Consider the following 27,813-nt stretch of genomic DNA (forward strand, 5'->3'; position numbering starts at 1 on the left):
CCTCAAAAAGAAGTCAAGTATGGTGGTATACGCTGTAATGTCAGCACTTGAGAAGTAGAAGCAGTTAGATCAGGAGTTCAAAGCCATCCTTAGCTACATCTCTAGTTCAAGGCCAGCCAGGGGGTACACCAGACTCTCTCAAATAAAATTTTATTTATTGTTTGTTTGCTTGGTTTTTCAAGACAGGGTTTCTCTGTGTAGCCCTGGCTGTCCTGGAACTCACTCTGCAGACCAGGCTGGCCTCAAACTCAGAGAACCACCTGCCTCTGCCTCCCGAATGCTGGGATTAAAGGCATTCACCATCACCTGGCTCAAATAAAATAAAATTTTTTAAAAAGGAAGGAAAGAAGGAAGACATGGAAGGAAGAAGTGTATCTTAAATACTATGATCAGCATCAGTAAGAAAGAAAGGATTAAACAGTTCAGTAAGAAAAAAGTGGCAAGAACAGAGTCCTTAATTAAGTCCATGATGTGTCTCATCCAAGGACAAAATGAGTGGTCAGCAGTTATGATCAGCCTGCGTTTAGAAGGTGGGCAGGGTTATGGGTCAGCACCCCTAACCACCCAGACCCCAGCAGCAGAGCTTGGCCTCGTGAGAGGAACTCTCGGGGGAGGATGGGCCGCCCCTGCACACCTTGCTTCCCGAAGCTGTCCAGGCCCGTGGCCTGCAGGTCCACACTGTGAATTCTGCACAGGACTTGGTTCATGGCAGTGTATATGGCTTGCCGCTGGTGGGGCTCCAAGCCTGGCAGCGAGGGGTCTTTGTAGATGATGCCTGGGCAGTACTCCATCAAGTAGAAGGGGGTACCGATGATGCTGGCGAGGACACAGATGGGGTTGGGCACTTCAGTGGCCGTCAGCCATGGTGCCCCTCAGTTTCTGTGAGGAGGATTTGGGAGAGGGACGGAGCTCCCTTGCCTCTGAGTGCAAAGAACCGAGAGTGCCCATCCCCCAACCCCCCATGCCCACCTGTGTGTGCAAACAGCCAGCATGCTCTCACTTCTCCTTGGCCCATGTGTCGAAACCACTGAAGAGGCTTTAATGTGACAATACTAAGACCAAATTTTTGAAGAGGAGGGAGTTCTGGAATCATTCAGAACCGGCTTCACGTCCCACTTCTGCCCTTGACTAGCTGTGTATCCTAAGGAGACTTTCTAAGAAGCCTGTCTGAAGATTTTCATCCGGTTCTTTTGAGACAAGGTCTCACTGCACAGCATAGGTTGTCTATGAACTCGAGATCCTCCTGCCTCAGCCTCCAGAGTGCTGGAATTACAGGCCTGTGCCATTGTGTGTGTGTGTGTGTGTGTGTGTGTGTGTGTGTGTGTGTGTGTGTGTGAAAGAACATAGTGAGGTGCACCACAGGGTCAGGTTTCTACTGTGTACAGCGGGCAGTTGGCCCACAAGCCTCGGGGATTCTCCTGTCTCTGCCTCCCATCTTGCTGCAGGAGTGCTGGGATTACAGGTACTCCCACTCTCTGGACGGCCTTTACATGGGTTCTGGGATTTGAACTCGGGTCCTTGTGCTGGGCAGCAAGTCCTTTTACCCACCGAGCCATCTCTCTAGCCCCAGTGATGAGTGGTGTCGGTTTGTATGCTGTGACTATGTGTTGCTCTGATCGGTTGATAGACAAAGCTGTTTGCCAATGGTGAGGCAGAATAGGATTAGGCTGGACATTCTAACTAGAGAGGAGGAAGGAGAAAGGAAGAGCAGAGGAGACACCAGCCAGGGAGCAGCAAACACGTAACAGCACAACAGGTAAAGCCATGGAAAACGTGGCAACATATAGATTAACAGAAATGGCCTGAGTTTAAATGTAAGAGCTAGTCAGCAGCAAGTCTGAGCTAATGGCTGAGCAGTTTTAATTAACATCAGCCTCTGTGTGTTTACCTGGGTCTGAGCGGCTGCGGACACAGGAAAACTTCCAGGTACACCCCAGTTGTCTTTTCCCCTTCCATTTTATTTTATGTGTACAGCCGTTCTGCCTGCATTGTGTCTGAGCACCACGTGCCTGTGGAAGCCACAAGGGAGTGTTGGATCCCCTGGGACTGGAGTTACAGATGGTTCCTTCAGCTTTTTCTCATCTGTGAAACTTACCCAGTTTTAAAATGAAGAGAACAAATACACAGAGGTCCTCATGTAGCATCTACGCACACATGGGGCCGCTATCCGACATCCCTCCTTGTCCTGATGTTTTCTGCACCCTTATTTAAAGGCAGTGAAGGCACATGTACCACCTTGTGGTGTTCAGGTAATTTGCCACTATTTTTTTTTTAATTTATTTATTTTTATTTCATGGGCATTTGTGTTTTGCCTGTATGTATGTCTGTATGAAGATGTCAGATCTCCCTGAAAATGGGATGACAGGCAGTTGTGAGCTGCCATGTGGTTGCTGGGACTTGAACCCTGGTCCCTGGAAGAACAGCCAGTGCTCTTAACTGCTGAGCCATCTCTCCAGCCCCCTTGCTTTCACATCACTAACCATCCGCTAGTCAGGACTAGAAAGTACTTTACTGCTCTAAAAAGCGGTTCTAAAAATTGTCCTGTGAGTCTGTCCTGACTTGAAACACATTCCTCTTTTTGGTTTTTTAGTGTGTGTGGGTGTCTGGCCCGCATGTATGTCTGTGCGGCACATGTGTGGCTGGTGCTTGCAGAGGCCAGAAGAGGACACCGGATCCCCTGGAACTGGAGTTACAGCTGTGAGCTGTCCTGTGCAAGCTCGGAATAGAACCCGGGTGGTTCCGTGAGCCTGGCAGACGCTCTTAACCGCTGAGCCATCTCATCTCTCCAGCCCCATCAGAGGCATCTTCGGAAGGACTAGCTCAGTCAGTAAAATGCTTGCTGCGCGAGCATGAGGATCTGAGTTCGATCCCCAGAACTCACAGAAAACAAAAGCAAACCCCAAAGCAGGTCTGGTGGTGCGCACTAGTGGTCACAGCATTGGCGAGGCAGACAGGCAGGCAGGTCACTGGGGCTTTCTGGCCAGCCTAGAGAGCGTCAGGTCCCAGTGAGAGACCCTTTGTCAAACGAACAAGATGGCTCTTTAGGAACCACACTCAAGCTTGGCCTCCACATGCGTGCACACATGTATTCACTCATGTTCATGAACATGCGTACACACGTAACATTCTTGGGAGTCAGCTCTGGTAATCCCAGCACTGTGGAGGCTGAGGCAGAAGAACTGTGACTCAGAAGTCAGTCTGGGCTACACAGTAAGACCCTGCCTCAAAATAAATAAATGGGCATGTAAATTACTCCACATATATGAAGGGAACATGTGGCAAATATTAACAGCAGTTTCATCCGAAGTATAAATAGATGTCTCCGGTGTTGTGTTTTCTTTCAATTGTTCTGTGTGCTTGGAAATCTTCCTAATCAAAACTTAAGGAAAAAGAGAGAGACTCAGCTGGGGAATCTGCTTCTTATGAACGAACGGTGCTTGCTTAGCACGTACACAGCCTGGGTTCCATCCCAGCACCACGTAAACAGGCTGCGTGCTGCATGCCGTAACCCTAGCACTCAGGAGGTGCAAGCGGAGAGATCAGCCATTCAGAGTCATCCCTGGATACAACTGTCTCAAAGACACACAGACAGACAGACAGACAGACTGCTACAGCAGTTTAAAAGAGAAGAGCAGGGCACGGTGGTACACCCCTTTAATCCCACCTCTCAGGAGGCAAAGGCCAGTCTAGTCTACATAGTTCCAGGATAGCCAGAGCTAGAGAGACCTTGTCTCAACGAACAAACAAACAAAACATTTTAGACCACAGTTAAAAAAAAAAATAACAAAAGCAAGCAACATGAAACTCAGTGGACTCTCTCTCTCTCTCTCTCTCTCTCTCTCTCTCTCTGTGTGTGTGTGTGTGTGTGTGTGTGTGTGTGTGTGTGTGTGTGTGTGTGGTGTATGTACTGTTTGGTCATGAAAGGGTCTCTCTATGTAGCCTCCTGCCTCTGCCTCACTAGTGCTGGGATTACAAATGTACCACACTCAGCGAAGTGGGTATGTATTTTTGGAATGCTAAGAAAGCTATTTTGGATGTGGGTGTGCTTTCTGGGTGACAGAGTCTTAGGGCTTCTGGGGGAGGTGGCTGCAGCTGATTTTCTCAGCTCTAAGGCATGGGCTCTTGAGTTAGCAAATGCGCTTTTCTCTCCTGCAGCCTGAGGACACAATGGGAAAATCCGCAGATCTTTACCTTGAGTCTTCACAGAGGTCAAGGACAGTGGGGACAGGGACACCAGCATTCCCAAGGGCTTTCATTATCCTGCCAGAACAAATGAAAACACACCGTTGTAAGCAAATTGCTTTTCTTATTTAAAAAACGGTACATCGTTGGGGTGGGTTCAGTTGGTACAGTGCCTGCCACACAAACACAAAGACGTGTGTAGATCCCCAGAACCCATATAAAAAGCTGAGCATGGCAGCATGTGCCTACCCCAGCCTGGGGCTGTGTTTGGGGTGAAGACAGGCAGATTTCTGAGCTCATTGACTGGCATGGCTTCAGGTTTACTGGGAGACCTTTATGTCAAAACATTAAGGTGGATAAGCCACAGGGTGATGCACACCCATAATCCCAGCACTCGGGAGGCAGAGCCAGGCGGATCTCTGTGAGTTCGAGGCCAGCCTGGTCTACAGAGTGAGTTCCAGGACAGCCAGGGCTACACTGAGAAACTCTGTCTGGAAAAACCAAAAACAAACAAACAAACAAACAAATAAATAAATAAGGTGAGTAACACGTTCTCATCTGGAGGAGACTGATAATCACAGTTTTAAAAGCTTCAGGGCAGTTGGGCATAGCGGCACATGCCTTTTGTTCTGGCACATAAGAGGCACAGGCAGGCGGATCTCTATGAGTTCAATGCCAGCCTAGTCTATACAGCCAGTGAGTGAGTCAGGGATACACAGGGTGACCCTGTCTCAGAACAAAAGCAGGGGGTGGGTGAGGCTGGAGGGATGGCTCAGCAGTTGAGGGCACTGAAGACAGTAGTGAAGAGCTTGCTTTGGCAAAGGACCCGAGTTCAATTCCCAGCACCTACATGGCAGCTCACAACCATGTGTAACTCCAGTTCCAGGGAAGCCAGCACCTTCTGACTTCCACGGGCATGTGGTAAATGGACACACATCCATTCACACACACATGCCGGCAAAACACTCATACACATAAAATAAAAAGAGTGTGTACTGCTATGCTCTTCCGGAGGACCAAGTTCAGCCCCCAACATCCACATGACAGCCCACAACCATCTGTAACTCCAGCTCCGGGGGGACCTAACACCCTCTTCTTGCCTCCATGGGCAGTCCCCCCTCCACACACACTTAACTATAAAACGTTTCTTTAAAGGAGGGAGAGTTGGGGCTGGGGATTTAGCTCAGTGGTAGCTCGCCTGCCTAGCAAGCTCAAGGCCCTGGGTTCGGTCCTCAGCTCCGGTTGGGGTGGGGGGGGGTGGGAAGAAAGGAGGGAGAGACTTCAGGGCAGTCTCACTGCGGCTGCCTTGACAGTTTAGGACTGAGCTGGTGTGCAGGGGACAGCAGCTGGACAATCACCCTCTGACCCCCAGAAACGTACCTGAACTCCCTCTCTATGGCATGGGCAGAGGGAAGGAGGGTCCCTGGGGGTTTCTTCCTCAGAACCAGCTGCCGGTCAGCCAGCCTGATGTAATACGTTGGATTTGACTGTCCATGGTCAAACTGAAGGATCTCCATGGGCCCTGCAGAGTTTGACAATACAGAGCACTCAGGGGGGATCCGGAACCCACATCTGGACAGACAGGAACTTCTTCTTCTCAGTGAGGTATGCCTCTGGGATGTCTGATTTCCTCCTGTACGGTACCAGCAAGAGACGCCGCCCTCCCCATCCCAGGGTACGATGACTGAGTCCCAGGCTTATACACTCAGAGCCACACGCTGTTACAGGGCAGCAAAGGCCACCTCCTTAACACAGCGGTCACCTCTTCTCTCTGTTGGGTGCATTGCTCCTTGCCAACTCCTGCCTAGTGAACACAGGCCCTTGGCTTCTGTTTATCAGTCCGAGCTGTCATGGCAACACATCTGGCCCCATGGAATGTCCTATGCCTGAGATCAAAAGTGCCCTTGTATGTCCTTCACCACGTCCTTCCAAACCACGCCTGGCACTGACGTGACAGCTGAGAGGAGCCACGTAGAGCCAAAGCTGCCTACAGGAGACACACTTTCCCAGCCTCTAGGCTAAGTTCTGCGGCTCTTTTGCTGGCTCCTGGAAGAGGCAGACCTCATACACCCCAGCTGCATAGTAAGATTTGTTCCACTTGGCAGGAGAGTGAGCAGGCATGGGAGCTGGCCATTGGCTGGCATGGTCTAGGGGGGCCTTCAGCTCTGTGGGTGTGCTGCCAAGAAACCCAAGGCTAGGAAACAGCATACTGCGAAACTATAAACAAGAGCCTTCGAGAGGACCAGGTTGGGGGAAGGGACTCACCAGGCAAGTTTTCAAAGCTCGGAGATGCCATCTTTCAGAGGATAGAATACAGAGAACAAGAGGACCAGAGAAGAGGAGTCGCCTTGCCGCTTTTTAAATCATGCAGCCTTTTTTTTTTTTTTTGTGGTGGTGGTGGGGACATAACCAGGGCCTTACCCATGCTAGGTAAGTGCTCTACCACTGAGCGGGATTCCCAGTCTCTAAATTCATATAACATACAGTCACCGTCTCAGACTATGACTTTTTGTCACAAAAGTCAGAACGGCTCACTGCACAATGCATCTCCAAGCTCCCTCCTCCTCGGTGGCTAGTCTGCAGCAAAGGCTGCCCCACCAGACTCAGAGATGGAGTACCATGGTGGGAGGAGCCAATGCTCTTCAGGATCCATAATAGCACCCGCACAGTCCACCGGGGTGGGAAGTGACAACCACAGTGTGTGGAGAGAGCCCCTAAGCAGGAAAGCTTCCCTACCAGTGTCGTGGGTCCCCAGCAAGCCCTTCAGGTACTTCTCCAAGGCATCCTTCGGAATCTCCATGGCCTTCCTCACAGGACGCGTGTTGGGGATACCCACACACAACGGGAACCCCAGAAGAGCTTCCAACTCCTTTACCGCTATCTCGGGATGGTCAACCTCGTTTCAGAAAAAACAAAATCACAACTTGTTCCCATCAGCTTGGCCCTCAGCCTGCCTGTCTCCAAGAGGGCCACACCTTAGAGAGCAGCAGTTCTCAACCTTCCTAATGCTGTGCTCCTTTAATAAAATTCCCCATGTTGTGGTGACCCCCACCCAGAAACTTTTCATTGCTGCTTCGTAACTGTAATTCTGCCACTGTTACAAATCATGACGTAAATATCTGATATGCAGGATATCTGATGTGTGACCCCTGTGAAACGGCCATTTGGACCCACCCCCCCAAAGGGGTTGTGACCCACAGGTTGAGAACCACGGCCTTAGAGGGACATGCCCAGAAGTTGGTTCTCAGACAATGGCTGCTGGAAGCCTTTGCTCAGCTCAGAGGAAGCACAATGAGTTTCCTCGTCCATCTAACCCCGAGCCTCGCCTTCACAGGAGAGTACCATCCACGGGTTCTCAAGAGGCTGGGATGGGGACACACCCTACAATCTGGGAAGGTACGCTAGGAGGATCTGGAGTTCAAGGTTGGCCTGGGATACAAAGAGACGATCTAAAACAAATGAACAAACGAAAAGGCCTGTATCCTTGCACAGAGGGCAGAGGGCTGGGCTGGAATTTGTGGCTCTGTCTCTGTGGTCTGTGAGTCTGAAAACCCAGATGAACAAAACTGGCTGGGACACCCCCCACCACACATGGCGTCCACACTTCACAGCCATGACCTAAAGTGACCCATGTGGCTGGTGGCTCCTGGCCCTTCCATCTAGAAAAGCTTTGCTCAGACAGTCTGCCCCAGACAAAGGCCACTTTCCTCACATGGCCTCCCTCCCACACTGCAGGTAGGAGCAGTCAGTTCCAGATTTCCTAATTAGTCCAAAGCAGGATGACTGCTTGAAGGGAGTCACCAAGGAGAGCTGCAGGCACAAACAGGACAAGATAACCTGGCCATGCCTGAGCTAACTAATCCTGGTGCATAGTAGGTGATTCAAGGGATGGTGAGGATTACCTTGATGGTGTGAATGCCCAGGCTGGCGGCTGCTTTCAGATTTGGCCCCAGGTCATCCAGGAAAATGGCCTCTGAGGGCTGCAGGCTCAGCCGCTGCAGGCACAGCTGGTATATCCTGGGGTCTGGCTTACAGACGCCTTCCAGGCAGGACTCCACCACCTGGGGGAGAGAGGGGGGTGGCCCTAGAGGTGCAGCTCCCACAAGCACACCAGCACAGGTTTGAGAGAAAGGAGATGGCGCGCAGGGTTATTTACTCTAACAGGAAGGGCTGTTATGTAAAAGGATGCTGCCTTCTTAAAGCGAGGGACTGGAAAGCCTGAGGACGCAACTCAGGGGCCACACTTAGTGCCAACCCCAAGGAAAGGAGCCGGTGAACCTCATAATCGCCCATCACGCCCTGGGAAAGGCAGGTAGGACTCAGGTCCTCAGGTTCTATGGAAAGCACCCACGGAGCCATCTCAGAGACAGCAGTGAGGTATTCTGGGATGGCACCAATCTGGAGGTCAGCATCAGACATGAGGTGGAGAGAGAGTCAGAAACCACATGACGAGTGAGGGCTGATGGGGATGTAAGTGCAGGTGAGGGCTTGGACGTGCGACGTAAAGAGGTCTCCACCTCATCAGTGCTTGGCTATGAGCACAATTGTGTTGCAAGAGCCCATTTTTGCTGGATGTGGTAGTGAATGCCTTTAGTCCCAGAACTTAGAAGGAAAGGCAGGAAGATCTGTGTGCATTCCAGGCCCAGACTGGCCTATATAGCAAGTTCCAGGTTGCCAGGGCGATATAATGAGAACCTTTTTTTGTTGTTATTGTTTGTTAACACACACACACACACACACACACACACACACACACACACACACACACACAAAAGCAGGTGGATCTCTGAGGGAATTCCAGGAGAGCCAGGGCTATATAAAGAAACCCTGTCTCGAAAAACAAACAAAACAAAACAAAAAAAATCAACAACAACAAAAAAACCCTGAACAAACAGAAAAAAAGACACAAAATAAAAATAAAAGACCATTTTAAACTTATTACACCTAATATTACACCTAAACCTAATTTGGACAGGTGTGTGGAAAAAAACAAAACAAAATAAAACAAAACAAAACAAAAAAACCCACTTACTGGAGACTGCTAGCAGACAGCATTTAAAGCTGTACCCAGACTGTCTTCATCATATCCATCACCTTGTACTTACCACGTCAAACTGTTTCCGGTCCAGGGGCAAAAAGCTTTTCCCATTGGAGAGGCAAAAGTTATTGGTCAAGACTGCGGTCTGAAGGCCTCCCGCTCTGATCTGAGAGATGGCCTGTGTCATCACCGGGAACGGCTTGGCCACTGTTTCACTGGTCAGCAGAGAGAAAAATGAATCCACAGGCACGGAAGTCTTTGCCTGGAACAGGAGAGGAGACAGGAGAATTGGCAGGCATTAGAGCGTAGTGCCTCATGGTCTACCAGCAAAACTCCATTCCCAACATCCTCCATCGGCCCGGATGGAAGAGGCCAGCATAGGCTGGCTGCCCCCGACTTTAGGGTTTCATTTGTATTTTCAGAGTCCTCAGCATATTGGGCAGACAAGCCCCAAATGCCTGGAGTCAAGTGACCTTCCTTCCTCAGCCTCCCTAGTAACCAGGACAACTGGTACAAGTCACTGGCCCTGGCTATCTCAGTCTTTAAAAACGCATGTAGAAGTTGGGTTTTAATTAAACCCTGGGAGGTGAAGGGGGGGGGGTCTCAGCTTTGATGTTAGCAAGGGCGGCAGAGAGACCCCTTCTCACACCCTGTTCAAACAAGAAAACAGAAAAGCAAACCCTTTGGGTTAGAACTAGAGTTAGAAGAGTTAAAATAGCCAGGGATGTGTCCCCACTCTGGCCACGAGAGTTCTTCTTTCCACTCTTGGATTACCAGTCAAAAAAGTCAGACCAACAAAAGAGGATACATTAAGCCGGGCAGAGGTGGCGCAAGCCTTTAATCACACTACTTGGGAGGCAGAGGCCAACCTGGTCTACAGTGTGAGTTCCAGGGCAGCCTAGGCTACAGGGAAACCCTGTCTCCAAACACAGAAGAAAAAAAGAAGATACATTAAACTTCCAAGCCTGTTCATCAGATGTCATTTATTAGTAGTAACCTACTGGATGGTTTTGTGTTGTACTTTGCATCAACCTTATGAACTTTAGTTTCTGAACAATTTTAGGGTCTTTTAAAGGTTTTATTTATTTAAGTATTTTATTATATGTGTATGGGTGTTTTGCCTGCATGTGTATATATATATATATATGCACCATGTGTTGCCTGGAGCCCTCGGGGCCCAGAAGAGGGTGTTGGAACCCCAGAAGTGGAATTATAAATGGTTGTGACTATGTGGGTGCTGGGAATTGAACCCAGGTCCTCTGCAAGAGCAGCAAGTGCTCTGAACTGCCGAGCCATCTCTCCAGCTCAATTTTCTTTGTTTTTAAATTCCAATCTGTGTGGGTTTTGCTCATTCAAAATCTGCAAATGCCAAGTCTCGGAGGCCCAGGTCCATTTTATAATAGCTGTACTGAAATGTAACTAACACAGCAAGTGTGCCGAGGTAAGGCGCGCAGGTCTACAGCTCTTCTTTGTTTTGGAGACAGGGTCTCACTATGAAGCCATGGCTGGCCTGGTACTCACAGAGATCCCTCCGCCCTAGCTGAGGCTAAAGGTGTGTACCATGCTCAGCTGTTTTATTTTGCTCAATCCTGTAGCTAGAGTTTTCCTGCCTGGCCCACAGTCAGGACAAATCTCTATCACCCACCAGTCCCACAGCCACTCAGACCCGACCAAGTAAACACAGAGACTTATATTGCTTACAAACTGTATGGCCGTGGCAGGCTTCTTGCTAACTGTTCTTACAGCTTAAATTAATCCATTTCTATAAATCTATACCTTGCCACATGGCTCGTGGCTTACCGGCATCTTCACATGCTGTTTGTCATCATGGCGGCTGGCAGAGTCTCTCTGACTCAGCCTTCCACTTCCCAGCTTTATTCTCCTCCTTGTCCCGCCTATACTTCCTGCCTGGCCACTGGCCAATCAGTGATTTATTTATTGACCAATCAGCAACACACTTGACATACAGACCATCCCACAGCACAATCCTCCTCCCTTAGCCTCCTGAGTGTTGGGAACAGACAGATGGGCTACTACATCCAGATAATAGGGTTTTTTTTTAAAGATTTATTTATTTATTGTGTATACAGTGTTCTGCCTGCAGGCCAGAAGAGGGCACCAGATCTCATTACAGGTGGTTGTGAGCCACCATGTGGTTGCTGGGAATTGAACTCAGGACCTCTGGAAGAGCAGTTAGTGCTCTTAACCTCTGAGCCATCTCTCCAGCCCCCCCAAGATAGTAGTTTTTAAAGTCACAAAGTCACATAACCATCACCATTAAATGAGAACTTACTACCCTAAGAGAAACCAGTCCAGGAGCAATTTCTCCATTTTCTCTTCCTAGAAACCTAATGGTGCTTTTTGTAGCTGCAGACTTAAACAACATGGCACCTCACCAGCAGGAACTCAGTGTCACCCTTTGACCTTTGACCTGTTAGCATAGTTTTGAGGTTTACTGTTGTTTTTAGTATTTTTTTTTTATTTTATTTATTTATTTATTTTATTTTTCGACACAGGGTTTCTCTGTAGCTTTGGAGCCTGTCCTGGACTAGCTCTGTAGCCCAGGCTGGCCTCAAACTCACAGAGATCCACCTGGCTCTGCCTCCCGAGTGCTGGGATTACAGGCATGCGCCACCACCGCCCGGCTTAGTATTTTTTTAAAGTACATTTACTTATATGTGGGTGTGCGAGTGGCATCTTACACTTGTGGGTGTCAGAGCACAACTTTCAAGAGTCAGGTTCCTCCCTCCATCACTTTGATTCCGGCAAGTGAACTCAGGTCATCAGGCTTGGGAGCAAGCACTTTTGCAGGGTGCGCTTTCTTGCAAGGTTCACTGTAAATTTTTTGTTTGTTTGTTTGTTTGTTTTTCGAGACAGAGTTTCTCTGTTTAGTTTTGATACCTATCCTGGATCTCGCTCTGCAGACAGGCTGGCCTCGAACTCACAGAGATCTGCCTGCCTCTGCCTCCCGAGTGCTGGGATTAAAGGCGTGCGCCACCACTGCCCGGCAAATATTTTTAAGCATATGACTCGGCAGCATTAAACAAACACACTTTCACTGGTGTCCACCATCATACTGTCCTTCCGTGGAACTTATTTACTATATTTTAAATTGTATTTCAGTGGAACTGTGAAGGTTATAGAAGTTACTGTAAATGAAAAGCTTAGAATAGTGCATAGTGTAGAGAAGATGGCCAATGTTTATTGATTTAGTAAGCTTATGGCTCAAGCCATTATGCTGATGGCTGGTGTTTCAGTGTCTACTGTAGCTTACAGGGAAGGGCACAGTTATTTATTCATACTCAAACTCAAAGCTGAAATGCCCCGGCATGGAAGGAGTAGCTTAAAAACAGAAAGATAGGCTATTAGGTTTTAATTTTAATACATTTAAATCAATATACAGCAGAATGCTAGCATATTCGAGGCAAAAAGGAAAATATAAAAAAGCTAGACATGGGGGCTCATGCCTGTAACCTAAGTCCCTGGGAGGTGGATGCAGGAGGATTAGGAGTCCACGGTCATCTTGGGCTACAGAGTGAGTTCAAGGCTGCTGTGGGCTACACACCTTGTCTCTGCACCCCTCCCCCAAAAAAGGAGAAGAGATAGAAACAGGGAGAGAAATGTTCATCACTCACGATTTCAGAGCACACTCTCCCAAATTCTTCCAAGAAGGCCTCTGTAGTCATCTCTCCTCTCATAAACCTCATCCAGGGTCCGCTGTCGCCGTCTCTGATCAAGGCCTTCACTATAGTTCCAGAAGGAACACGATTCTGCACCTCCCATTCTGTAGGTCACAACATTCACAGAATGAGGAACAAGAAATGGCTGGGGCTTGGGGAGCGTGGGAGTGACTGCCCCCGGTCCTGTGGCATCACTGTGGTGGCTGCTGGTGCTCCTGGGACATCTGGACTCCCACTTTGACATCAGGAGGGTACAGGACTAACACAGACAGGGCGCAGGGCTGCTCTGGGCCCAGCCCCACTCCCGCATGACTTTCCTGCAGAGGCCAGAAAAGGACATCAGATCCTCTGTAGCTGGAGTGGCAGGTGGCTGTGAGCCATGGGGCTGGGAACGGAACTCAAGCCCTCTGCAGGAACAGAAGGTGCGCTTTACCACCCAGCCATCTCTCCAGCCCATATCTTGTGTTTTGAAGCACCTTTTCTGAGAAAGTGGAGCCTGCGTCTTGAGAATATTTGGCAATATGGGAAGGTATAGAGAGACGCAAGGGCGAGCTTCAGAACGACCATTGTCAGGGGAGCGTACACACGCAGAACACAGCGAGGCCTTACACGCAAGGCTTCCTTAGCGCCGAGCACTCTGAAGGGCATAGCCTTTCTGTGCGCCCCAGAGTTGGCAAGCATGTGAGGAGTCTGGCACCCTCATGTACTGGCCTTGGATGTAAACAAGTACGGCCTCTGGAAAGCAATTTGGCAGTTTCAGTCAAAATTCCTCAATGTATGTTTGATGGCTTCATTTCACTTTCAGGAATTTCTTCCAGGTATATTTACAAAGCAAGAGAAGGTTATGTACAAGTTCATGGCATTGCTGGTAAAGGAGAGTTTGCGGGTTGGGGATTTAGCTCAGTGGGAGAGCGCTTGCCTAGCAAGCGCAAGGCCCTGGGTTCGATCCTCAGCTCCAAAAAAAAAAAAAAGAGTTTGCAAGGTTCATGTGTATGGATAAAGGGCTTGTCATGTCAGTTATGATTATGGCTCAGGGGCCACATCAGTCTCTCTGGCTTCTCAGGTTTTGTTTCTTCACTAGGATTGAACACAAAGCGAGCATCCTATGAGAGGCGTACCCTAGCCTCCTACCTGCTGAGTCTTCCTGGAATGCAGCCATACCTGTGCTTAGGTGACTAGCTCAGAAACTCACTTGTGGCAGAGGCAGTACAGCTCATAAAACTGACACAGTCCTCCAAGGAAAAGCTTGCTCACCCTGGGAATAAACCTACGCCTACTGACGTGAATGTGTATGGAAGGGCAGGAGGTAGGGGGAGGGCTCCAATGTAGAGTGTGTGCTTAGCACGTACAGGACCTGCTTAGATCCCGGCACCATGAAAAGGAAAAGCTGGCAAAATAGCCTACCAGGTAGAGAAAAAAGGTAGAGAGCAGTCTGTACAGGATGCTCTAATGTGTGCGTGCATGTACACATTTTCTACTGCACCGTCAGGCGTCAATGGATACGGTCATAGACACAAGTGTTCGCAGGGAAAACAAGAAACCTTTCTCAATGTAACTACTCACAGAATTCTGAGACCTACTAGAAACGGAGGGCACGGCCGCAAGTTTCCTTTGCACTTACATGCTTCCCCTTATTTGTGTGTGTGTACGCACACACATGTGAAGTCAGGATGACAACCTCTGGTGTCATCCTCGGGAAGGCCATCCATCTCCTTTAAGGCAGGGCTCGCCCTCACTGGAGCTCACTAATCAGGCTAAACTGGCTGGCCATCCAGCCCGGGGATCCTCTGGCCTCTGCCTACCCCATGCTGGGATCACCAACACAGGCCACGGCACTCAGTATTTTCACATGGATTCCAGGGACATAGCCCAGAGTCTCGTGCCTCTGAGACAAGCACCTCACCTACCGAGCTCCCTCCCCAGCCATACACTCAATATTCATTTAGCCTGAGTAGGAAATAAATGAGGTTGGTACAATTGGGTCTATAGCCCAGGCTGACCTCCAATTCACTCTGTAGCCCAGGCTGGCTTTGAACTCTCAGTGATCCTCCTGTCTCAGTCTACCAAGTGTTAGAAAAGAACTTCCTTTTTCTGCTGTTGTTTTGGTTTTTCGAGACAGGTTTTCTCAGTGTAGTTCTGGCTGTCCTGGAACTCACTCTGAAGACCAGGCTGTCCTCAAACTCACAGAGATCCGTTTGCCTCTGCCTTCCAAGTAGAAAAGAATTAAAGAATTTTCTTCTTTTTTGGGGGGGGGTGGGGTGGGGTAGGGGTTTCAAGACAGGGTTTCTCTGTGTAGCTTTGGAGCCTGTCCTGGATCTCTCTCTGTAGCCCAGGCTGGCTTCGAACTCACAGAAATCCACCTGGCTCTGCCTCCCGAGTGCTGGGATAAGGCTTGCGGCACCACCGCCCAGCAGAAAAGGATTTCTTAACTAAGACTTGAAAGTCTACAGCTATAAAGACAGAAAAACCCACAGATGGTTCTAATGGTATTTTAAAAATGCAAATTTTAGTATGGATCCTTTCTCAAAAGGAAAGAAACAAAAAATTCTCAAAAATATTAAAAATAAATCAAAAGATGGGGGCGGGGGCAGAGAGATGACTCAGTAGTTAAGAGTGTTTACTGCTCTTGAAGAGGACCCAACTTTAGCTTCCACAGACACCTGCACACACATAAACTTAGGCAGGCACACACAAGTGCATATAAATTAAAAATGATGAATAAATCTTCAAAAACATCAAAAGCTGCTCCTCAATATAACTGACAAAAGGCTCTTACTGAAGTTCAGCAGAAACACCAGGAGCTTGGGCTGGAGAGATGGCTCAGCAGTTAAGAGCACTTGACTACTCTTTCAGAGGACCAGGGTTCAATTCCTAGCATCCACATGGCAGCTGTAACTCCAGTTCCATGGGATTTGACACCCTCATAATACATGTAGGTAAAACAACGATGCACATAAAATAAAATAAATTGCATATACATACATATATATATATATATATATATATATATATATACGAAATGTTAGGAACTTACAGAAAAAGAAATCTAAGTGACCTATTTACATGTTAAAAAGAGGCAATCAGAGAATGTGGACTATTAGAATAACATAGATTGACTGCTCCCTTAGAGGCACTAGGTGTGTGCCCTGAGTAAGAGTGCTGGTTGTCCTGGAACTCACTCTGTAGACCAGGCTGGCCTTGAACTCACAGAGATCCGCCTGCCTCTGCCTCCCGAGTGCCCGGCCGGATTTGCTTCTTTCTTCATTCAGTTCAGCTTAAATGAGTTAGTTAATCTCTAAGGGTTAGAAATGATAAACTATGGACTTGTGCTGGGTTAGTTTTATGTTGAGTTAATTCAAGCTAGGGTCATTGGGGAAGCAAGAACCCCAGTTACGAAAATGCTGCCATCAGACTGTTCTGTGGGGGGGGGGGGGGGTGTTAGAAAGAAAATGGCCCCCAAGGCACTAATGGGAGGTGTGGCCTTGTTGGAGCAGGTGTGGTCACTGTAAGTCACTGTAAGTGAGCTACCCAATTAAATGTTTTCCTTTTTAAGAGTTGTCGTGGGCCAGGCGGTGGTGGCGCACGTCTTTAATCCCAGCACTCGGGAGGCAGAGACAGGTGGATCTCTGTGAGTTCGAGGCCAGCCTGGGCTACAGAGTGAGATCCAGGAAAGGCACCAAAACTACACAGAGAAACCCTGTCTTGAAAAAAACCAAAAAAAAAAAAAAAAAAAAAAAAAAGGGTTGCTGTGATCATGGTGTCTCTTCACAGCAGTAGAAACCCTAACTAAGACAAGTTGGTACCAGGGACTGGGGGATTGTTGTAAAAGGCCGGACCATGTTTTTATTTAGAAGAATTTGGACTTTGGAGTTTGGGTTAGGAAACAGTGGAATGCTTTAAGCAGTGCTTAATGGGCCACACTAGTAGGAACAGGGAAGACAGTGGTGCTAAGAGTGATTTGAACTGTGGGGGAATGGGTAGCTCAAGAGATTTAAGAGGAGAAGACTATTAGTCTGCTGCCTAGAAATCATTCTTGGGATATTTTGGGGAAGAATGTGATTATTTTTTTGCCCTTGTCCAAAAAGTTTGCCTGAGACTAAAGTGAAGAGTTTTGAATTAATTCCCTTGACAGAGGAAATCTCAAAACAGCCTAGTATAGACTATGTTTACTAGTGGTAACTCTAATGAAGACATAGAATGAATAGGAGTAAGCTGAGCAAACAAAAATACAAAATGTACAGATTGAGAATAGGGGCACCAGGAAGTGTAATGGAGCTAAATCCTGTGTTCAAGGAGATAAACAGATTAAGAAATGGACCAAAGTGAGTGGTGATCTCAGGGTAAGACCCCACCCACCTAAGTTTCCAACTTTTGAAAAGGAATTAAAGAAAAGATTAGAGTTGGGTGTGATAGCTCACACCTTTAATCCCAGCACTGGCAGATCTCTGAGCTTGAGGCCAGCCTGGTCTACAGAGCAAGTTCCAGAATAGCCAGGGCTAGGCAGTGAAGGTGGAAAACAGAAAGCTGGTGACGATGTAATTGAACTTGAATAAGGGCGCCATGTTCCAGCCCTAGTAAGCAGCAGAACTTGGCCGCTTCAGCCACATGGTTCTGGAGTTAAGGACAGACGTAAGGGGTTATAGAATCTCCCATCATGACTAAGGAAATTAGCTGAGGCCAGGCATGTGTCAGGGGTGTCCCTGAACGGAGGCCTAGGGAGGTCATTGAGTGAAGCTGTGAAGTTGAAGCCTGATTGCCTTGGAGACCCCATGATGTTGGAGATGCCAGAGACGGGGGATACCTGCTGAGGAGAGCTGCTAACAGGGAGTGGAACCAGCCCCAGAGAAAGAAGTGTGTTGCAGTCAACAAAGCTGAAAAGAATTGGTGATCTGAAGAGTGTTTGACATCAGACATGGAGATGCAGAGTTTGGAGTTTGCCCTGCTGGGAGTTGGTCTCGCTTTGGTCCATTACCTCCTCCATATGCTCCCTTTCCTACATTTTGGAATGGTGATGGATATCCTGAGCCATTACGTGTTGGAAGTGTGCAATCTAATTTTTTATTTTAATTTTACAGGGGATTACAGTTAAGAGATTCCATGAATCTCAGAAGAGACTTTGAACTTTAGACCTTTAAATAAGTTGGAGACTATTGTAGACTATGGGGACTTTTGAAGTTGGACTGAATGCATTTTTGCATTATGATATGGCTACAAGGCTTTGGAGGCCAGGGAGTGGAATGTGGTGATTTGAAAGAAAATGGCCCTCAAAGGGAGTGGCACTAAAGGGAGGTGTGGCCTAGTTGGAGTAGGTGTGGTTTTATTGGAAGAAGTGTGTCACTATAGAAGTGGGCTTTGAGGTCTCATATATGCTCAAGCCACAGCAGCATCTCAGACCACTTCCTGTTGCCTACAAGATGTTGAACTCTCAGCTAGCTCTCCAGCACGATGTCTGCCTACATGCTGCCATGGCCCACCCATGATGATAATGGACTGAACCTCTGAACCGTAAGCCATCCCAATTAAATGTTTTCCTTTATAAGAGTTGCTGTGGTCATGGTGTCTCTTCGCGACAATAGAAACCCCAACTGAGACAGTAGGCATGTGTGTGGGGGCGTTTTCTAAACTAGTGACTGATGTAGCAGGGCCCCGCCCTCTGTAAATGGTGCCACCTCTGGGCTGATGGTCCTCTGCTTTGGTTCCTGTCTCCAGTTCCTGCCCTGATTTCCCTCCATAATGGACTCTGCCTGGGACATGGAAGTCAAATAAAGCCAACTCCCTGCCACCCCAAGTTGCCTTTGGTCATGGCGTTTATCACAACAATTAGAAGTGGGTGAAGACGGTCCGCAACAAGAAACCTGTTTTCCTTGCATTGAAAACCCAAGTGTGTGGTCCACGGCAGGCAGGGAAGGGGCTCTGGGACCTTTGGGTTCTCCTCTCCTCCCCTCTTCCCCCGTGTTTTCCTGCAGTGATGCGAATGGACCCAGGACCTTGTGAGTGCTAGGCCAACACTCTACCACTGAGCTACATCATGTGTCTTTTACATTCAAGCCGGGGCTTCGTCAACCAAAGCCTGTGCCAAATCTAACCGCTGCCAGTTTTGCTATGGCCTGTCGGCCTGAAAGCGGCTTTACCTTCTGAGGAAGCTGAAACATAACGCAACAAAATGAGTGCGGTGTGACACACGAAAATCCATCCCATCAGCGCCTGGGGGACTGCAAGCCATGCTTTCACTCTCCGCCATCCCTGGCTGCTCTAGCTCTGTAATGGCAGCAATTCAGGCGTTTGCAGCAGAAACCTGACAGCCCTCAACACCTGAAGTCTTTACCTTCCGCCTCCTGTTTGGAAACCCTAGGCAATCTTTGACCTAAGCTGTGAGCTCACAATGAAGTCATACGGTGTACAACAAAAACCCCAGAGCACACCAAGGCTTGAGGGTTGGCTGTGGGGAGGTGCAGGGATGCACCGGGACAGCTTCAGTTTTGTAGCTTCGATGGTTGAGAATTTCGCTTGTGTGCTTTCTCTCTGTCTATTACTTGTTTTACTCAGTTTTGAGGGAGGAAAGGCTTACTTGGCTCACAGTTTCCGAGGCTTCAGTTCATGGGCAGGAAGGCATGGAAGAGCCCAATGGCTCACATCATGGCAGCCGGGGGGAAGAAAAAGCTCCATGTGTTATTTCTTTAGAGACAAGGTTTCCTATAGCCAAGGCTACCGTTGAACTAGCCGTTTGGCTGAGGATAACCTTGAACACCTGATCCTTCTGCTGCCACCTCCCAAATGCCACACCAGGTTTATAAGAAGCTAGGGATTGAACCCAGGGACTTGTGCATGCCGGGGAAGCGCTCTACCAACTGAGCTACAGTATTTTTTTTTTTTTTTTTGGTTTTTAGAGACAGGGTTTCTCCATGCAGCTTTGCGCCTTTCCTGGATCTCGCGCTGTAGACCAGGCTGGCCTCGAACTCACAGAGATCCGCCTGTCTCTGCCTCCCGAGTGCTGGGATTAAAGGTGTGGGCCACCACCGTCCAGCCGAGCTGCAGTATTTTTTGTAGACTGTATCATTTAACTCTCCCCCTGAGTCCCAAGAAAGAAGGGCCTGTTATTAGCCCTAATTCAATGACAAGGCAACAAAGGCTCAGAGAAGTTGAAGAATTTGCATTAAACACTGCCATTAACCAGAGCTTAGAATTTGACTCCAGGGCCTGTCTGTCTCCCCTACCACCCCCTTTTCCTACTTCAAACCCCCCAAAGGGAAAGAGTAACAAGCTTACCAGCAGCCACTGTCCCTGGAGAAGGCACTAGAACTCCCCCCATGTCAAAAATGACGGCTCTGTAGCTGCGGCCTCCAGAATGTGTCCAGCGTAGGACTCCCTGCTGCCTGCCCAGGGTACTTTTCATGGCAGCCGTCCTCCATGCCCAGTGGAGAGCAGAAGGCTGGAAAAGCTTCCTTATGTTCATGGTGATGCTGAGGCTGTGTGGGAAGAAGGTACAAGGAGCTTGATCGAGCTTCCATCCAGGCTCTATCCCTGACTCCGGGTGCCACCCACATGTCTCCGCTGATGCCCGATGGACACTTGAGCCCCACTCACAGCTGGCCTCAATGACTTCACCAAGGTGCCCTTCACCCCTCAACATCTATATTCATAGAAAAAGGGTATTGATCCCTGACTCTCCTTAATCCCGACTCAGCTGGCTCAGCTCTGCCTGCTCTTCCTCCCGAGCACCTCCATCTCCAGGCTTCTGTCACTGCAGCAGTCTCTTCAGGGACGCTGACGGCCCCTCTGCCTCCTCGCAAACCTCCTTCCAACCTTCCTCCCTCGTCAGCCAGAGGAACCCTTCAGAACTGCAGATGTGATCACACGTAACCCCATTTTTCCTTGGTTTTCAGAGACAGGGTTTCTCTGTGTAGCCCTGGCTGTCCTGGAGCTAGCTCTGTAGACCAGGCTGGCCTCCAACTCAGGTTTCTGCCTGCCTCTGCCTCCAGAGTGCAGGGATTAAAAGAATGCACCACACCTGGTTTAACCCCATTTAAAACCTTCACTGGAGATGCTGAGGCAGGATTGGTTGAGTTCCAGGCTAGTCTGGGCAACTTAAAGAAGCTGTGTATTAGTAACCATTTCCATTGCTGTGACCCACTCCCTAACAGAAGCAGCACAAGGGAAGGATTTGTTCTGGCACATGGTTTCAAAGACTTCAGTCCATGGCTGCACGGCTCCATGCACTTGGCCAGAGCATCATGGTGGCAGGAAGGTATCTGCTTCATGGCCAAGCAGGACACAGACAGAGAGAATATAGGAAATGGCCAGGGCAAGAGGCCAGGACATATACCAGTGACTTGCTTCTTCCGCCTGGGCCCCACCTCTCTAGATGCATCAGCTCCCAACAACGTGATCACATTATGAATCCATCAGGGGTCAATTCACCGATTGGGTCCAGAGCCCTCAGAAGCACACTGTCTCTGGATCCCTTCACCAGAACACCAAGTTTCCTAACTTTGGAGGTCTTCTTAATCAAGCATAAGAAATTAGGCTTTTATTGGGGTTTGCTGATGCACACCTTTTATCTTAGCCCTGGGGAGAAGAGTCAGAGGATCTCTGTGAGTTCCAGGCCAGCCAGGGCTACCTAATGAGGCCCTATCTTAAACCAACAAACCAACAAACAAACACACCCCAAGTAGAAACAAAGGAACTCACCAACATACAAAAACCAAAAACCTGAAAAAGGAATCTTTTATCTCCTTTATTTTTGAGATGGGTCTTGCTCTGCTACCTATGCAATCCTCATGCCTCAGCCTCCCCAGGTATCTGCTATGGCAGGCACACATCGACCTCTCTACCCAGCTAACATAAGACTCTAAAGTGGTAAATATTAAAAATGGCATGATGTACTTACTAATCAAAAATTTGACCCGCCAGGCATCTGCACTCAGGTGAACACACACACACACACACACACACAATCTAATAAAAAATTATCTTTTTTAAAATTAATTTACTCAGCTGGGTGGTGGTGGCCCACATCTTTAATGCCAGCATTTGGGAGGCAGAGGCAGACGGATCTCTGTGAGTTCAAGGCCAGCCTGGTCTACAGAGTGAGTTCCAGGACTGCCAGGGCTACACAGAGAAACCCTGTCTCAAAAAAAACAAAACAACCCCAAACCTGCCTGGCGTGGTGGCGCACACCTCTAATCCTAGAACTTGGGAGGCAGGGGCAGGTGGATTATTTGTGTGTTCGAGGATAGCTTGGCCGACATAAGTTCCAAGACAGCCAGAGCTACTACACAGAGGAAACCCGGTCTCGGAAAACCACCAACAAAGCAAACCTGAAGGCTGCTGAGCTTTCTTTCAGTATCACTTCTCTCCGTGCCAAGGTCAAAGTCTAGGCAGGCTGAGATGACAGGCTTCTGCTACCACCCCTGCGTCCTGGGGATTGCTGGGAACCCAACGCTGGCCTTTGTACACACTAGGCAAGCACTTTACCTCTCCGGGCCTTGGCACCTGCTGTGCTGGTAGACCAGGGCCCTTTCCCCTATTTCATCTGCCTGGTGAATTTCCACTCATTTCCACACCTCAGCCTTGCCTTCTTCCCTGCAGATCTTACGTCTTTTCCCAAGCTGACTCTGGCAGGGTTGGGGTGGGCTATTTCCCACCCTCACCCTTACAGTTCCATACCTTTAGTGCGGCATTTACCCCCATCACAGGGTAACTGCTCTCTCTATCTGCTCCTATAGCAAAGCTCCGTAAGGCAAGAACTGTCTTAAGCATCCTTGAGACATCCATCCCCTGGGGCTCGGGACTGATTCTAGAGTCAGAGCAGCTCCTCAGGATAAATGAACTGAAGGATGAATAAACAGGGTAGACCAGAGAACCGCAGGGAGTGGTGATGCATGACTGAGCTCCTAGCACTGAGAAGGCAGAGGCAGGACAGCCTTGAATGCTGCCTTAGAAGAAGGAGAGGGATAGACTGATGCAGGGAGGGAGGGGCTAGGGACACACTACAGTGGCTGACAGCCACAGAGCTGGGACAGCTTGTCCATTCCTGGCTGACGATGCTAGCTCTGGATCTGTCATCTTTTACACCCCAAAGAAGACTTATTGCCCCCTTGTCAATCAGAATGATGAGGTTAGAATAATGTAGACTTACTGAATTATAATTTCATAAACATCCACACAGCGCATTGTTATATATTTACAGAGACGGTTTGAGCAAAGACATAACTGACCTGCGGTGACTTTCTGGTTTCAAATTCCGGCTCTGCTACCTATTGAGAGTGAGCTTCTAGGCACAATCCTCTATCTGCGCCTCAGGTGTCTCCTCTGTAAAATGGGGACAATTACAGTACCTATTGCAAAACAGGGTCCCCACAGCCTGAGGTAAAGAATGTAAAGCTATCAAGTTTATCTCCCACCTGAGCTGGGGGTGTGCCTCAGCACCAGGGCATGTGCTTAGCATGCCAAAGGCCACAGGTCAATCCTGAGCACCATAAAAGGCATGTCTGCGACTGACACATGGTCTGTGTGGATGGCTTGTCCACAGGGGGGTGATCTGGACCCCAGAGGGGACATTTGCTAATATCTGGCACATTTTTGTTGGTCACTAGCAGGAGAGAGGACTACTGACATCTATGGTTCACAGACAGACATGCACCCTCAAAGGGTTATCAGGACCCAAAAATGTGAGCAGAAGTTGGGGAACCCTGGCATTCACAGGGTGTGAGACATAGTACACAGGGTCTAGCATATATCGTGTGTTCTTGTCACAGATACAGTTTCTGTAGTTTTCTCTCACATTTCATACATTACAGCATATACATAGAAGAGTAACCTGTCACTTTTTTCCATATATGCACTGATTTTAGCTGGCTTTTCTTTTTCTTTCTCTCTCTCTCTTTTTTTTTTCTTGTGTGTGTATACTGAATATTGAACCCAGAGCATGTACCCCAAGCATTCTACCACTGAAGCACATTCCTCAGTGTGTGTGTGCTCACTATGGCAACTGCATGGAGGACAATTCTTGAGTTCTATCCTGCTACCATGTCTAGCACAAAGCCTTCAGAAGAAAGCCCCTAACCCCAGCATTGGGGAAGTGGAAGAGGCAGGAGGATCAGAAGTTCAAGGACATCCTCTGTAACATACAGAGTTCGACCAGCCTGCGCTACACCAGTCCCTGTCTCAAAACAACCAAACAAAACCAAACTCAACCACAACCTATAGGCTTCACGGCTTATCCCTGTCTCCACACAGCGTTTCGTTTCACACAAACGTGCGGTGTTAACGCCACGACTAGCTCAGATGGCACGAGAGCTGAAGGTCATCCGGCCAGGGTCTGTTTTCCGTGTCTGCGAAGGTATCCCACAAAGCCCCGCAGTGTCAGGCTCTAGTGGTCACCTGTGAAGCCCCTGCGTTCCTAACCATCCCATCGCCATACCTGCATAAAGTTAAGACCCTGAGGTCGAAGACCCAGGAAATCAAAAAGCCCGGGAGAACCCTGCCGGAGCGTGGGCGGGACGCAAGAAGCGAGGGGTCGAACGCAAAAAAAAAAAAAAAAAAGAGCCCGGAACGCTCTGCACCGACCCAAAGCACTCTCTCCTCCAACAATCTCGGAGGAGTCCGTCCAGCCAAGTTTCAGCCTCGGGCGGCGGAGGGCGCATGCGCGCCGGGGGCGGGGGGCGGGGGCGGGGGCGGGGGCCGCGCCTCCTTCCCGCTGGCGCATGCGCGTGCGCGACCCCGCGGGTCGGAGACGGCGGCCGGGAGGCGGAAGTAGAGGTGGTTGTGGCTCGGCCGGGCTGCGCGAGAGGGCTGCCGCTGCTGAGGCGGCGGCCGCGGGTCGGAGGCGGTGGCGGCGCTGCCCACCGCGGGCCGCTCGGGCTCTGGGCTCGGCCCGCAGCCTTCCCTGATCCCGCCGGGGCCCACGCCGACCAGCGCCTGCCCTATGAGTGTGTCACTGGTAGTCATCCGACTGGAGCTCGCGGGTCACTCGCCTGTCCCCGCCGACTTCGGCTTCAGCGCCGCCGGTGAGTCCGCGGCCTCGCGCAGGGCCGGCGGGTCGGCCGCCCTCGCTCCACCTGCCCCCGCCACCCCCCCCCCCCCGGGGGGAACCAAGTGCCCCTGGCTCGACGTCCGTCCCCCCACCCCCCCCCGACGCTTTCGCCGCGAGAACGCGCGGCCTGGGGGTGGAGTGGTGGTGGTGGGGGGGAGGATGCTCGGTGCCTTTTCCAGACTGGCAGACAGGCCTGTGGTGAAATGATTTGCCTAAAGTTAGGTGTGAGTGGCTGGAACGGGGATGCTAACCCAGCTGGGCCCGGGGAATCTGACGTTCCTTCGTGGGCCGTGCAGCTCCGACTCTCCCTTGATCGTCCAAACATTACCTGGTGACATTGGTTCAGGAGATTAGAGAGACTCCCGAGGGCGAGGCAGGAGGACCGGCGAACCACAAGCCAGGCTGGGTTACAGGGAAACCTGTCCCAACAAACAAACAGGAAAAAAAAAAAAAAAAAAAAAAAAGGTGTGTGGGAGGGTGATGGCTTGGTTATGTGTCAGAGCTTCGTCGTGCGGAGAATTAGACGTGGTCTCTAATTTGTGGCACACGGAATCATTGTGATAAGTTGATGGAAAAGGGAAACAGGAAGACTTCTTTGGCTTGGAGAGCCGGGATGACGCTTGTTCACGGGAAATGGCACCACTGGACACCCTCCGTGAGTCCAGCATTTAGAGGAGCAGTGGAAGATGGTGGTCTTCCCCTGGTGTGCAATTTGTACTCGAAGGAGTGTGATGTATTTCGAGGTTACAAGCATCTTTCAAGGGCTCAAAGTGACCGCTAGTTCTGAAAGTCAACAAAGTTGGCATTAGGCAGATCCAGGTATCTTCATAGGCCCAATCATGAAGTCATTTATGCAACAAAGATAAAAAAGAGTGAGAGCTTCTCCTGTATGCTGGGTGGTGTGGGGTGAGTGCCCGCTGGACAAGCCTGGGGTCTGCCTCAGAGCTGGTGTTAAGGGTGTTTCAGTCCTGTCTCAGGGTCTTGGAAACGCCGTTTATTCGTGAGACTTGCATTTGGGCCACAGCATAGGCTCTCAGTTTACTGGGGTGCTTGCTACTTACGGTAGTTCATCTGGGTATAGTCACCGTGGAACATTCTGGGAGGCCTTTTATTCCTGGGGGTTTGTTTTAAGTACATGATTTCACTGGAACAGCCCATGTTTCTGAGATCGTCGTGATGGATGCCACTGACAGTTGCCAGGGGTGGGGTGGGGAGTGTGCTGTAGGAGTCCTTGGAGGGGCTGAGGCACGCAAGGCAGACTCAGTCTCACCCATTGGGGGAACGCAGTAGACAAGGAGGAACCCTATTGATTGGAGTGCCGAGAAGTCAGGGGACCTTGTTCTGTCATCGGGTATAAATCATTCATGTGTTCTTCAGCTGGGGAGATGTCCGATGAGGAGATCAAAAAGAAGACTCTGGCTTCAGCTACCGCCTGTCTAGAAGGGAAGTCACCAGGGGAGAAAGCAGCCATCATCCACCAGCACCTTGGCCGTCGGGAAATGACTGATGTGATTATCGAGACCATGAAGGCCAGCCCAGGTATGCCCTCGGGAACCTGGCCCTTGCTTTTGAATTGTGAGCCCATGGGGCTCACCTCTGGTGTCTTCCTATTTTTAAATTTTTTTTTATCACAAGGTCTTATTTAGCCCACACTAATCTCGTACGGTGTGTGAAGCTGAGGATGACCTTGAACATCTACTCCACCTCCTGAATGTTGGGGGATTGTGTGTCCATACCATTATATCCAGTTTCTCTGGGGCTGTGGTGCAGGCCCACGGCCTCACGCGTGTAGGCGAGCGTTCTACCGACTGAGCCCTAGCTTCAGCGCGCTTTTATTTCTCACCGCTTGTGTGCTCTGTGTGATTTTGTGAAGCCACTTTTCATTTTCTTTAACTTTTTTCCTAAATGGCACTAAAATCGAGTGTAGAGGTGCATGTCTTTAGTTCAGCCAATCTGGGGGCTTAGGCAAAAGGGTTATCTAAACCCTGGAGTTTGGAAACAGATAACATAAGAAGACCCTGTTCCAAAAGAATAATAAAGGAAAAAAAAATCGATTGAGTGTAACGAAGTGGATTCTTAACTGGGACGGGGGAGTGCTCCAAGGAGCGGTACATCTGGGTAAGCTTGCAGTGCCCTCCCTCCCCTGCTGGCCTCCTCAGCTGAGGGAGTGGATGCCTTCTGCATCTCTACATAGGTGTGGTCAGAACCGGAAGGTTCGGTTTTCAGAGCACTCTGATTGCCTGTCTCATCGGGGAGTAGGTGGTGAATGTTGCCTCTTGTGTTGGGGTGCTGCTGGATGTGGGAGGGGCCCTTCTTGGGTTTTGGAGGGTGTTCCCATATTTTTACAAGGGTGTGAGGAGTTGTTTTTAGGCAGGGAAAGCTGTAAAGTTAAGATGTTCCCAAACCCCTAGCCATTCTGTCACTGTGGTGGTTTGTGTCTGTGACAGGGTCTCTCACAAGAGCCCACATCCGCGGCCCTCCTGCTTCAGCCTCTAGTGTTCTTAATGCAGTACAGCATAGTGTCTCCGTCACAGTTCATTCTCTGGCTTGAAATTCTAACTTAGGCTCCTTCAGCATATTTCCAGCTGTTTGCGATCTGCTAATTTTTGCTTTTGTAAGATGAGTTGAGAGAGACAATGGAAGAGAAGAAGTCTTCAGCAGCCTCCCTGTCTGCACAGAGAAGCAGAAAGCAGAGTGAGTCGGCGAACACAGCCCCAGACTCCCCATCCAAGCAGCTCCCAGATCAGATTTCCTTCTTCAGCGGCAACCCCTCCGTTGAAATAGTCCACGGCATCATGCACCTGTATAAGACCAAGTAAGACAAGCTCTTTTCCTTTGGACTGCTCCCATTCCCCTTTGAGTAGGGAGAAAACCCTGTG

General features: G+C 49.5%; 2 protein-coding genes across 7 annotated transcripts in view; one reads left to right on the forward strand and one right to left on the reverse strand.

Annotated features, from left to right (window-relative positions):
* Nucleotides 1-24,543, reverse strand: part of Acad10 (acyl-CoA dehydrogenase family member 10) — a 42,062-nt gene extending 17,519 nt beyond the window's left edge. For 5 of the 6 annotated variants that reach the window (XR_008222028.1, XR_008222029.1, XR_008222030.1 and 2 more), the window contains exons 1-9: nt 24,323-24,450; nt 20,167-20,366; nt 12,856-13,004; nt 9,288-9,482; nt 8,085-8,243; nt 6,919-7,078; nt 5,563-5,704; nt 4,192-4,260; nt 635-816 (exon numbers count right to left, since the gene is read on the reverse strand). Coding sequence is in view for 2 of the 6 variants with exons in the window: in XM_052755267.1 (XP_052611227.1) it covers nt 635-816; nt 4,192-4,260; nt 5,563-5,704; nt 6,919-7,078; nt 8,085-8,243; nt 9,288-9,482; nt 12,856-13,004; nt 20,167-20,353 (1,243 nt within the window). In the remaining 4 variants the exon portion in view is untranslated. The other variant, XM_052755266.1, reaches the window with a different exon arrangement.
* Nucleotides 24,544-24,659: 116 nt separating this feature from the next.
* Brap (BRCA1 associated protein) overlaps nt 24,660-27,813 on the forward strand; it is a 34,482-nt gene continuing 31,328 nt past the window's right edge. Inside the window, exons 1-3 of the mRNA XM_052755268.1 lie at nt 24,660-24,908; nt 26,312-26,473; nt 27,554-27,749. Coding sequence (XP_052611228.1) covers nt 24,827-24,908; nt 26,312-26,473; nt 27,554-27,749 — 440 coding nt within the window. The 5' untranslated portion in view covers nt 24,660-24,826. The remainder of the gene's footprint in view (nt 24,909-26,311; nt 26,474-27,553; nt 27,750-27,813) is intronic.

Source organism: Peromyscus californicus, unplaced genomic scaffold (assembly GCF_007827085.1).
Source record: "Peromyscus californicus insignis strain IS unplaced genomic scaffold, ASM782708v3 Scaffold_2__1_contigs__length_46816999, whole genome shotgun sequence".
NCBI lineage: Eukaryota > Metazoa > Chordata > Mammalia > Rodentia > Cricetidae > Peromyscus > Peromyscus californicus.